Below are 13,677 nucleotides of genomic sequence, written 5' to 3' on the forward strand. Positions count from 1 at the left end.
TCTTCACCATGCCTAACAAGACTAGCCCACCCACAGACTTCACGCTATCTAGTGAAACCAGAAAGGTAAGGTCAGAGACGGCACTTCCCTTCCGCGTGGTCGTGAACCTCTTGAGAATCAGCTCACAGGGCTACTGGGAAATGTGTGATCCGAAAAACGTCGGAGTTCCTTCTTGCTCTAAAATACTAGAATTTCAGAAATATTCCCATGTTTTAGATGCAAACTGACATGGTAAAGAAAAATGTTCTAGAGCTGAGGTGACAGCTCAGTCAGCAAGGTCCTTGAGCTATAGGCATGATGGTCCGGCCTGAGTTCAATCCCCAGAGGCCACGTTTGAAAAAGCTACGTATGATAGCAGAGAATTCTAGCCTGGAGCTGGGAGGTGAGCGCAGAAGCATCTGTGGGGCTGAATGGCCACACAGCTCTGTCTACATTGTAAATTCTAGGCAGAGAGGGAGAGGGAGAGGGGAGGGAGAGGGAGAGGGAGAGAGAGAGAGATATTTATTGGGGGGTTGTTTTGAGACAGGGTCTCTTTGCATAGCCCTGGCTATCCTAGAACTCACTATGTAGAACAGGCTAGCCTTGACATCTGCTTGCATGATGGGATTAAAAGAGTTCACCATGGGCTGGAGAGATGGCTCAGTGGTTAAGAGCACTGACCGCTCTTCCAAAAGTCCTGAGTTCAAATCCCAACAACCACATGGTGGCTCACAACCATCTGTAATGTGATCTGATGCCCTCCTTCTGGTGTGTCTGAAGACAGCTACAGTGTACTCATATACATAAAGTGAATAAATAAATCTTTTTTAAAAAAAAAAGTGTTCACCACAATGCCTGGCTTGACCTAAACGTTTTACTTACACAGTAGTCTTGAATTTTTTTAAGTTCAATCTTTCTCTTGAACATACCTTTTTAACTTGAGGAAGTCCTTTACCTTCCTACTCAGTCTGAAGCACTAACAACATGGTTCACATTCTAAAGCATTTCTTTCTCCCCAAGCATCTGTGGATTATATTTACATGCTATCAGGAAACATTTAGTTCATCAAAATTACAGAGACTAGAGCTCAAAGCCATTTGTACCTATTGCTGACAAGTAGCCGGGACAAGTGTGATAGTTAATATTGACTGGAAGCTGACAAGGTCTAGAATCCCCTAAGAGTCAGATTTCTGGGTGTGTCTGGGGGATTTACTACATTAGCTCAATTAACACGAGATACTCGCTCCTGATGAAGGCAGCACCGTTCCATGGCCCTGGGCTGAGTTAAAACATGGGAAGCAAGTGAGGTATCTATGTTCATGTTGGCTTCCTGACTACAGACAGGACTCAGCCAGCCGTCCAACGTGCAATTCACATCCTGCTGTGTTCTCCCCACTGTGCTGGACTATACCATCACACTCTGAGGTACAGCCACCCTTCCTGTCAGGGATTCTGTCACGGCAACAAGAACAGGAAGTAACAGTATGAGTCATGTGATCTATTGCACACCTGCAGCTGTTAAGACCCACTTTCACAAGGAATTATGAATTAGAGAGAAGATGTTGATAGCTACCATTAAGATGTCATTTGGTATAAAATCCCCACATATGGTATGAAAAAAGATGGAAAAATGGTTTCATCTCCAAATATGCTAAATGTGGTATTTTTCACTGCATGCACTCAGAGACTTTAATAGTGAGGTATAATGACTCTGTTTGCTTTGCAATTTTTACATAGAGCTCAAATTAGCCACAAAAAAAAAAAACAACAAACAAAAAACATTATTCCCAGAGGCCAAAACAATTCAGCTAGGGAAGGAGAGTCTCTTCAAACCACACTGTGTGCATTCAGAGTGGTATGGCCACAGACACATGGGTTCTGTTCCACCTAGGTGCTGGGGGAATCTAAAGCCACAACCACACCATGAAGGTGGACCGCTAACTCACACAAATGCAGAAAGAGCTCGAAGTGAGTCAGAGGCACAGATACTTAGAGATAAAACTAAGACATTAGGACAGCAGGATAGCTTGGTAGGCATGTGTGTGCCTACACATACATGCACAGGCACATGCTTGAACATACATACACACACTAAATAAAATGACATTTTTTAAATGAAATAAAATTCTTAGAAGAAAATAGGCATAAAATGCTATGAGAATAATAACACTCGGTGCCAAGCGGACAACCCGAGCCCAATATCTGGGACCTGCTTGGTAGAAGGGGAGAATTGCCTATCAGCTTTTCTCAAAGCTCCACAGGTACACTGTGGCATGTGAGTGGACACATGTGAGTACACACAGACACACACACATACACATGCACATACACTCACACACACATGTGCACACATGCACATGCAGACACACACACAAGACACACACATGCACACACACAGAGATACACACACAGTAGTACTGATATTATTAAAATAAACATAACAAAACATGTTAAGCCATAGTTCCTCTGTGAACACGCTAAGCTGTTAAACTGTTAGGACTTTGGGTGGACTGCATACTCCATGGATAAGATCAGAATAAACCTGTTGAGAAACAATTCTGTGAGCCAAAGAAATATGGCATATGGAAACAAGGGTTTAAATATAACTCAGTGGCAAATTTTTCTGTCTGCTTTGCCTTGTTGATGCAAGCATAGTTCACTATCTGCCATTAAACAAATCAGATCTAAACCTCATGTGTGGGGAAAGGGCAGGCCAGGGAGCTGACTGTACCCTGGAAAACTCCACATTCCCACCAAGACAGACCGGAAATTTCTCAGACCTGACTCACAAGACGACTTGGACGAGTCCACTTTCAACACGAGCTCCTGGGAACCGCTTCTACAGGGAAGCCAGAGCAGCTACGGCAGTTTAGCTCAAACTCTGTTCAAAGGCACAGAGCAGGAAGGTAACCTTACCTGTGGGCTTTCAGGATTCTCTGGGCGATAGCATTGCCCACCTTGTTGAACACGACTTTATCATCAGCGCAGCTTATGAAAAATTGGTTCTGTGAAAAAAAAAATAGGACACTTGTGTAAGGCCTTGTTTCTCTGCTGATGTCCTATACCATACGTAGGCTGAGGGGACAAACACCAAATTTACTACTTAAAAATGGCTCACATGGGTCTGCTCAGGCCACTGAACCTTTCGAGGAAACTAAGTGGCTCAGAATATGGGAAGTGCCATGGGGCTCCAGGTCTCATGTGCTTTGTTACATCGTCCAGTGTTTATCACATCGGTCTCAAGTGGAGGGCTACGTGACTTCCCTGACACGGATGTTGAAACTGCATTCTTAGAAGGCCGAGGACATTACCCAACTAGGTTTCCTTCTGATTCTCACCCTGTGCACATGCTTATGATTAAAATGTCTGCCCTGGCAAACGTCCTGTCTTAGGCTGAGTTTACTTTTCAATATGGTACCTGGCCAGGGTCCTGTTCATTCTGCCCAGGTTCTCTGAAGTGTTTCCTAGCACCCACTTTCACCTTGTCTTCTTCCTTTGGGGCTCTCCTCCTGTCTCTAAATTTTTATTTTAAGCAATTTCAAATCTCTTCCAAAGATGTTTTTTCTCCTGTGGAGTGTATGTCTATGCATGGGCTATGCACCAGCATACCCGATGTGGGTACACGCATGCTTGTGGGGGTTCCAGGCTGAGGTCAGGAGTCACCCTTCATCTCTCCCCGTCTTACTAACTAAGGCAAGGGCTCCCAGCTGAATCCAGAACTGCCCACAGGACGAGTCTAGCAGCCAGTGTCCACTTGCCAAGTGACGGCAGGCTTCTGTGCTCAGCCAGCATGACGTGGCTGCTGGATCCAAACTCTCATCCTTCAGACTTATATGGAGATGACTTTTCTCAGGGAGCCATCTCCCCAGCTCTCAAGTCTCTTTTGAATATATATATATATATATATATATATATATTTACTATATATATGTAAACTAAGTAGAAAGAAAAAATGTTTTCACTTGAAGTACTTCTGTGATTCATAGATCTATAAAACATTCTTCGGCACTATTGTTGGAAAGTGGCCACACTATTATCCTAATGATACAAAAGGTTTTATTGCTGCATAAAGGAATCTTGAAAATAACAAATAAAGAGTATGAATACTGCCTATTGAAATAGAACCCAGATTGTTGCAATACAACTGTAATTTCTAACAAAATGCTTCTTCAAGTAATGATATTTTCTAATCGTCTCAAGGAATAACTTGAAGTTGACTTGCATTCTTTGACAGCCATACCCTGTGTAGGAGTGCATAAAGCTTTATGTAGCACGGCACAGATAGGTGCAATTCCTCCAGAAGACAGTATGCAGGAAGGTAAGTACAGAGCCTAATTTGAGAATATGATGCAAACAAATGCTACAAAGAAGGTTAGCATGCATCATTGGGTTAGCATGCATCAGTGGGTTAGCATGTATTAGCAGGCTAGCATGCATCACAGCTGTTAGAACAGATTGACAAACTGCCACATGCCTGCCCTTCCTCCCTCTCTCCCTCCTTTCTTTCCTTCCACCTTTCTACCTTTTTCTACCTTTTTCTACCTTTTTCTACCTTTTTCTACCTTTTTCTACCTTTTTCTACCTTTTTCTACCTTTTTCTATCTTTCTTTCTTTCTACCTTTCTACCTTTTTCTACCTTTCTTTCTTTGTACCTTTCTACCTTTTCTACCTTTCTTTCTTTCTTTCTTTCCTTCTTTCTTTCTTGATTAAGGGAAATGATGACTGTTTACCCTGATAAATATCACCCAGAAAAATGTCTACAACCATGTATGCCTACACAGCATTGTTGGCCTTATTCAATGCTGTGCTAGCCTGAGAAAGAAAAGTCGCTTGTAATAGTCATGATGGTGAACTTGATGGAATCAAGAATCACCATGGATACAGATCTATGGGCTTGTTGGGGAGTCTGTATCTAGATTAGGTCAACTGAAGTGGGAGGACACACCCGAAATGTGTACAGTACCATTATGCTGGGGACCCAGACTGATGAAAAAGGAGGAGAGTTAAGCACCTGTGTCCATCATCTCACTTCCCGACTGTCTGTGGTATGACCAGACACCTCCTGCTCCTGCTGCCATGATGGACTATGCTCTTCAGAACTGGGAGCCAAAATAAACCCTTTCTGTCCTAATTGCTTTTGTCAGTTATTTTACCACAGCAGCAAGAAGAGTAACTAATATACTGGTGTTGATGCTATTTTATTTTTTTTTAAAGATGAAACAAAATGACTGGGTGCTGGAAGAGGCAACTTACACCTTGGCAACCACAGCATCACTCCCACAGCAAACGATAACAAATGTCTTACTAAACTCCAGGGCAGACTTAACTCATGTTTCCACTAATGCCTTTAATCTGCGATGGGATCCCATGTGAAAGACTGCACAGCAGCCTGCAATGTTTTTAACGATCTCTCTCTCTCTCTCTCTCTCTCTCTCTCTCTCTCTCTCTCTCTCTCTCTCTCTCTCTCTCTCTCTCTCTCTCCAGGTCTGAGAAATAGCTAGAGCACAATGGTTGGCTGATGGTCCTTAACCAACTGTCACTCTAAGGAAGGGAAGAGGGATAGCCTCCAAGGAAGGGAAAAGATTTTCCCAACAATTAACTTCTGGCTGAACACTATTTTTATTCAATGTGAAAAAGAAAACAAGGATAAAGGAGGGAGATTTGTGTTGGTTTGCGTGTCCCCCATTACTGGAAATTGTTTCATGTTCCGAGGGCTTTTTACTATTTCTGTGTCTACTTTGAAGTTCCCACACTAAACGATATTCTCAGATTTTCTCATGGACTCTGAACAGTCTGGAGTCTGAAAACACTCTATCAGTAGCACCTCTCAGCTCTAACATCCTCACATCTCCCATCCCCATGTCCTTCCCCTGCCTTTTCCTACTCCAGGATCCCACAGCATCTGGTCTACTGCATATGAGCACCTTACTGTGTATATGTGCAAGGGTGCACGCTCCTGAAATAGCACATGCCTCATGATGGAATCCCTAACTGTAGCCCAGTGAAGACTCCCACTCCAAGCTAGGATTGTTTCAAAAGAAGAAAAAAGTATACTTAAGCTGGTATAAGTTAGTGGAAGGGTCTGTGAGGCTCCATTAGAGTACTGAGATAGATCTTGCAAAGTGAATTCAGGCATGCTGGAAGATAACCTCATTACTGCTTTCTTGGAATCCATCATAACTCTATTTATGCTTATTAATGCAGAATCCTAAACTGGGACCCCTACAGTCTTATATATACCTGGTGTTCTGATTAGTGTTTTGACAACTTGATACAAACTAAAGCTATCTGGAAAAAGGAAGCTAGGTTAAGAAATACCTTCATTAGATTACCCATCAGCAAGTGAATCCATAGAGCATTTTCTTGATTCAAGATTGATATAGGAAGGTCCAGTCCATTGGGGGCATTGCCACATTGCACCCCTGTGAACATGGTCCCGTGTGGTATAAGAAAGCGCACTGACCCAGCATGGGAAGCAAGCCAGTAAGCAGCATTTCTCCTTGGGCTCTACTTCAGTTCCTGCCTCCTGGTTCCTGCCTTGTTTAAAGTTCCGGCCCTGAATTCCCTCTATGAGAAACAGCGGCATGGAAATCTAAGCCAAATAAAGTCTTCCCTTCCCCCAAATTATTTTGGGTTATGGTATTTATCATAGCCATAGGAACTAAGACACTTGGGAAGGCAGGTTCCTCTGGAATTGCCCCACTGACATACTTACTTCAATATAGATGTAGTGCTTGCTGTTCTCTATGACATGGGTGTAGGCAGCATGGATAGATTCCTCGTGGTGCTTTATACCAGCAGACCAGTCAGCAGCAGATCGGAGCAACTACAAGACAGCAATCAGCAAGGAGTGTACATCAGACAACAGGGATAGTACTATTAGTGCCGATGCGGTGAAGTCACTCCTTCTAAATCAAGGACTGCAGAGGTTTGAGTCCCATGTGGTTTGAGGGAGACTTAGAGCACATCCCGAACACACCCTTGTGATGGCTAATCTTGTCAGCTTTTCACATCTGGGAAGAACGAACTTCAACTGAAGAACTCCTCCATCAGATTCCCCTGCTGAGCATTTTCGAGATTTCTTTTTTTTTTTTTTTTTTTGGTTTTTTTTTTCGGAGCTGGGGGTGGGTTTTCGGGTTTTCTAATTGAGGCAGGAGGGCTCTGCTTACTGTAAGCAGTACCACACCTAGGCCAGTGGGCCTGAGCTGTATTTAAAAGGCATGCATATGAGTAAGGAAGCAAGCAAGTAAGCAATGTTTCTCCACAGTTCCTGCTTCAGTTCTTGTTTGGATTCCCCTGAATGATGGACAGATTCTGCTTTCTCCCCAAGTTGATAATAGCCATGGCATTTATCATAGCAACAGAAGAGCAAACTACAACAGCAGTCTTCCATCCAGCCTTGCTTTCATTCAAAATGTGATGACTCGACTTGTGGTTCCTATGATGGATATTTCAAAGACTTATTTAGGCCACTACAATTAACATTGCCCTCTTTCCCTATGACAGTCCTTCAACTGCACCATGCTATACAGGTCAACGCCCTTGATGCAGGGCAGAGATTAATGACTGTGAAGTATATCTCAACAAGCATCGGGCCTAATAAACAGTCTGTAGCTGTTTACTAATGATGCCAAATACATGGACATGTGTGAAGTGGAAAAACGTAACCATGAACACAAATCAAATTGAAATGATCCAGGAAATAACATGACCTCCGAGGAACTATGTTATTAGTCAGCAGATAGAAATAAAGATTAAACAAGTTTCAACTCTAGGTCTGTTTAAACTCTCGGTAGATGTTATTGCCAAATAGTGTAACCCTGGGACCCCGAGAGTGCAGATGCAGTGTAAAGGTCCTTAGAGCACACATCCTCATTCCAGGCTGCAGCTCTGCAGACAAGCTGGCCCCTGGCAGCACACAGTGGGAAGATAGCCGCACAGCTCCAGGCATACCATTAGCACCATCCCCTTGACCATTTCAGTGCCTTGGAGGCTCATTCCCTCTCCTGAACAACTGAGCAAACAAGAGTGGCTCTGCCAAGTTTCAGGCTTGAATTTATAAGCAACCATAATGGGAACATCCTTGCCTTCCTGAGATCCAGAAACCTACATCTTCTTTCTCTCAGACTTGCTCTGATTCAAAGACTCAATAAAACTCATGCGTGAAAGATAAAATTAGCAGCAGGCAGATGTCATAGCAGGTGTCAACTCAAATGTCATATCCAGTCAATTCGGAGTGCCTTCCAAGCAATGATGAAAAGGAATTCTTGGGGGGAAGGTACACTAATAGATAGCTCAGGGTTGATAAGTCATGCCTGCCAGGAAAGAAAGCAGGGATCAGATAGCTGTCATTTTCCATGAAGGACAAGTAATCAATGCCATTTAAATGTTTAAAGTTGAGCTGTATAACCAGAAAGCACACCCTATGTATGGGACAGACCATATGCCAAAGTGGAAGGTCTCGAAATTCTTACAACACCTAAATATAGGAAGTTGCCCAACTCCCAAGTGTTTAGCGTCATCAATCCCATTGCCCAAGTCCAAGTTCATAGCTTGCACTCACAAAGGAAAAGTCACTTAATTAAAAACAGTCAGGATCTGGGACAAACTTGAAAGTTAAATTTTAAGCAAGAGAGGGAGAAAAATACTACTTGGGATGATTAACCCTTTACTCTCCTGGTCAGTCAGAACCTGCCTGTGACCACGAGAGTAACTGAAAGTGATGGATTTCCTTTTGGCTCAGCCTGCACTTTTGCCATTGGAGCCCTGAAGTTGTAGAAAACTACCCTAATGGCTTTCCATCTTTGATAGTCCAGAAAGTGCTGTCAGTGGTCACAGACGTCAACACGCGTTGACTGATCTCTGTTGGTTTTCAGCTTAAGAATCACTCTCCCCTCTTTGTGGGATTGACCTCGCCATCTTGTCTAATGCCTCTAGTTTTAAAACTATATAACATAGACTAGCTTCAGGCTATCCCCTCACGTGCACATAGGGGAGCCTCCAGGCCATCCCCTCAAATGCAGAAAAATACTGGAAATGTGCTCATAATGAACTCTAACCCACACTTATCAGACTGCACATTTGAATACACAACTTGAAAATGTAGAAAAAAGTTATAGATCTGATTTGATGGTTAAGGGTCAAAATCATAACTGGGAGTGGAAATTTTCCCCTGTACAGTGTCCTATTTTTTAAACTTAAAATAGCCTTCTCATTAGCCACAATTCTTGCCCTCTCATATGATGGGCCTAAGATGAATCTATAAAGAACAGAAATGTATCTTGCAGGAAAACCTTTAGGACATTCCTAGCATCTCTCCCAAGTTTCTTTTTTCCTTTCTCACCAGAATGCTTTTAGTTCCTATAAATTCAATGTGTGTGAGTGGTATGTATGTGTGTATACGTGTATGTATATACATATGTATATATAGATATATATACATATATATTTATGTGTGCATATATACACATGCATACACACATATATATCCATTGATATAATATATATATATATATCTTGATTCAGTGTTAGTTCCCTAAGTGTTCCAAGTGAATTATGGACAAAGATCATGCCCACACACTGTGTGTGTGCACATGGGTACATGCGTGTGTGTGTAGCCGTCAGGCAAAGGTTGGCATTCATTAGTGTAGTTATCCCCAGGTGTCAGAGTCCAAAGAGAAAAGAGAAGTGCTCCTGCAGTTGAGCCTCACTGTTCTACTCTGGGCTAAAAATGAACACAGTCAAGGAAGTGACAACATTGACCTAATGGGCTGTCTCCTCCTCAAGCTCCTTCCTTTCTAGCCCCTGTGATTGAGTGGCTACTGCTCAGTTGGCCAGGCAATTGCACAAGAAAAGCCTTTTTACTGGAACCAAAGTAAGAAGTCAGTCTTGAGGTTGAAGGAGAGAAAGAAAAGAGAGTGTTTAAAGGATGAGACTCCGGAGAGGTGTTGGGTGGGAGCAGATGTGTATAGCTGGAGATACAAAAGGAAGACAGGCAGTGGGAGACGGTCCTGAAGGATGTGACAGATGGAGCATTGTCGCCTTGATGGGTCTCTGTGTCTACAGTCAGCCTGGGACTCACTGGGTTCAGTGCCTACTGTCAGCACTTACAACCTCAGAGCTGATGTCAGATTTGCAAGGAATCATTCCCATCCCTGACTCACTTAGGTTGTTTGGTTGGTTGTTGGAGACAAGGTCTAATTCTCTAGCCAAGGCTGGTCTTGCACTGGTGGGCTATCCTCCTGCCTCAGCCTCTCACATGCTAAGAGGAGCAAGCACTCCTATGTCTGTATCATTTCCTCTTGTTTTAAGCTACCAGACTTTAGTTTCATTATCTTCAAAGACAGGGACTGGATAGAACTACTCATAAGCGATAAATGAGGAATCCACAAAAGTCCAACTGTGTGCTGGACAAGGAGCTGACCAAGACCTGTGCTCACACAGGCTGATCCATGAAGACCTGTGTATGGAAGAACAGCTGGATGGGTGAACACAGCTGCTTCCTCTTGCCCGTCTCTCACAGTCAACTGGTACATAGCTGTGACCATGATATCCCAAAGGATCCATGAAAGGAAGAGAGTCGGCACTGGTTTGTGGTTTCAGAGGTTTTAGTCCATGGCAGATCAGTCCATTGTTTCTGGGCCCTGGTGCAGCAGAGCAAGGGGCAGGACCGTGTGGAAAAGCAAAGTTGCTCACCTCATGACGGCCAGAAAGCAGACATAGAGGAAGGCTCAAGGACCAGGTATAACCTGCAAAGGACCATCCTTGATGACTGCTTCCTCTAACAGGAATCTGACACCCAGTTTCCAGCACATCTCTTTAGATAGCATCACCAGCTAGACAGTATTATATTCAGACCCTAGCACGCCCCCTCCTAAATGCACCCACTGTGTACCATTTGGACATTTCACCCAACTGTGGAAACAACATTCCAAGAGTATAATTTGGATGCCATTTACTAGCCAATAAATTTTCTTTTCCTTTTTTTTCTCTTCTTCCCTCCTTCACTCCCCCCTCCCTTTTGTCCCCATCTTTGCAGGAATTTCAGCATGATTGTCTAAGATGGTTTCAATGGTAAACAGACGGATTTAATACAATCAACTCCACATTGGTGCTGACATGCATTGGTCATTTTCATTGATCTTAAAGATAGAAAGCGTCCCATGTCTTAATGTATCTCAACTAACAGTGGGAGTGGCTAGCACCTAGTCTGTTCTTACATAGAAAACCAGATCTTTTCTATCCTCCGTGAGCAGGCAGCGTGCCTACCCACTTCTCCCCATGTGTGTGTCCCTTTCCCTGCTGTGTCTTCTCTGAGTGTCCTGGGATGGCTTCTAGCCTCTCAGTACGAAAGAGAGCCACACAAAGATGTTTGTAGAAACTTCTGGAGTGAGTTCTCATGTCTGGGTGACTTTCTCAGAAGTAACTGTTTGGTGTGGTTCCCTTCTCCTTAACCTGGCCATACTGTAACCCCTCTGTGGAAGGATGTGAACTGTATCTACTGAAGAAGACAGTCATGGATTCTCCTCATTATTTACTTTACCTAGTCAAATATTCTTTTTCTCCATTTCAAAAAATATGTGACATAAGTATTTTTACTAAGAACCCATCTAGTGACCTACTCATAAAATGTCAACTTTGTTGCAAACTTTTGAAAGACTAGAGCAGTGGTTCCCAAGGTGCAAGTTGTAATCCCTTTGGGGAGGGGGTTTGAGGGGGGATTGACCCTTTTATAGGAATCCTATACCAGATATACTGCCTATCAGATATTTACATCAAGATGCATAACAGTTGCAAAATTACAGTTACGAAGTAGCAATGAAAATGATTTTATGGTTGGCAGTCACCACAACTTGAGGAGCTGTATCAAAGGGTCGCAGCACCAGGAAAGTTGAGAGCCACTCGCTGCCCTAGAGGAAGCATCAAAGTGCAGACACTGATGAAGGAACACAGAGAAGCATTTTCCAGTGGCTGATCTTTGTTTGTTTCCTGTTTTGAGACAGGGTTTTATGTACCACAACTAGATTGGAACTCATTACATGGAACTGACTTTGACCTTCTGTTCCTTCGGCTTCTGCTTCCCCAGTGCTAGGATTATAGCAGTGAACCACCATGCTTTGTTTAATTGGTGGAGATTTTCCTATGTGCAGATAACATGTTTTGACCAAGTCCACCCCTCATTCCCTCTCTCTAGTTCCTCCCCTTCTCACACTTCCCAATCTCATGTGGGTGTTTTTGTTTTTTGTTTTTGTTTTTGTTTGAGCCCCATTAAGCCCACTTAGCACTGCCAGTCTATTCCTGGGTGAAAGCCATATACTGGAATGTGGCGTGCTCAGTCCTAAACAGAACAACTGTGTCTTTTGCACACCAAAGAGCAGTTGCATATATGAACTTCCTCTGGTGGTGACAACATGCACAAGACCAAGGCCAGACAACGTCCTACATGGAGCGCTGGAGGGACTCACAAAACTGAGGTGATATTGGCAGTCGACAGCTCCTGGGAGAGAGTTTTCTTTAGGGATTGTGTGGTTGTCCAGATAGAACCCCAGGCCTTAATGAGCACTAAGCAGGGGCTGTGCCCACGGAACTATACAGAGCTCCACAGCCGTTTTAGTGCTTTGCATGCATTAGCTTTTCCACCCATCCCTACTTATCACTGGCCCTGTGGAGTGAGTGAGCAGGGTTATTAGCCCTGAGTTATAAAAGAAGAAAATGTGTTCAGAGAACTGAAGCAGTTTCCCCAAGGCTGACAGCTAATAAGCATCAGGGCTTGACCCGAGAACCGACCTCTTCGTCGTTGATATCATAATGCTTATTTACAAGTAAGAATAGGCCTCTCTGCTATGTAATTAAATAAACTGTGCTCTAAAACCTCAGTGAAGGGTGCTGAGACCATAACTCAGTCGGTAATGATTGCCTGCTGTGCAGAGCCCTCGGCTCTGTCCCCAGAACCACATAAACGGGAAGCAATGGCACATCCCTGACATCTCAGTACTCTGGAGTTGAGGGAAGGAGGGTCAGAAACTTAAAGCCATTTTGCCTACTTTCTACGGCAGATGAGAGGGTGGGAATTTTGAAAACACAACACTGAATTCTTTGAAGATGAAAAGTGAATACAAAGGCCAAACATCTACTTCTTTGTCCCTTTGTGGGTTCTCTAGAAAATAAAAGGTGATAGAGCTATTGTCTCCCTTGTCCAAGGATCTGGGTTCAATCCCCAGTGTCCCATGGAATGAGACAAGCAACAGAAAGGCAAGAACTGGCCTAGATCCCTGCTTTCTCCCTGTAAGCAATGGACAGCCACGATTCTGGAAAAAGATCTAGAGATGGATGTTCAGCAGGAATGAACAAGAGGTGAGGGGCAGAGTAACACGGGTAGGAACGGAAGAACAGAATGAAGCAAGGGGAGAGATTTTTTGAAGTGTCTGCTTATCTAGACAGTCTTCTCTTCAGAACTAGTTACGTCAGCTGAAAACCTGAACAACTCTAGATTTCTCTAGGCCTCTGGCTTCTTTAGTAGGGCAAAGAGCCCTATAAGAAAAATAACACAAAAATTACAAAATAAATATATGTCTTTTTTTTTTTTTTTTTTGAGAAAGGGTCTTGTATATCCCAGGCTAGCCTTGAGCTTACTCTGTAGCCAAGGATAACTTTGCATTTCCTAACTTCCTGTCTCCTCCACCTGACTTCTGAGACTAC

General features: G+C 43.4%; 1 protein-coding gene across 3 annotated transcripts in view; it reads right to left on the minus strand.

Moving 5' to 3' along the window:
* Pld1 (phospholipase D1) overlaps window positions 1–13,677 on the minus strand; it is a 202,256-nt gene that overhangs the window by 40,254 nt on the left and 148,325 nt on the right. For all 3 annotated transcript variants that reach the window (XM_032898579.1, XM_032898581.1, XM_032898580.1), the window contains 2 exons: window positions 6,695–6,805; window positions 2,896–2,984 (listed from right to left, as the gene is read on the minus strand). In XM_032898579.1, the coding sequence (XP_032754470.1) occupies window positions 2,896–2,984; window positions 6,695–6,805 (200 nt within the window). The remainder of the gene's footprint in view (window positions 1–2,895; window positions 2,985–6,694; window positions 6,806–13,677) is intronic.

The sequence above is a fragment of the Rattus rattus genome, chromosome 3 (assembly GCF_011064425.1).
Source record: "Rattus rattus isolate New Zealand chromosome 3, Rrattus_CSIRO_v1, whole genome shotgun sequence".
Lineage (NCBI taxonomy): Eukaryota > Metazoa > Chordata > Mammalia > Rodentia > Muridae > Rattus > Rattus rattus.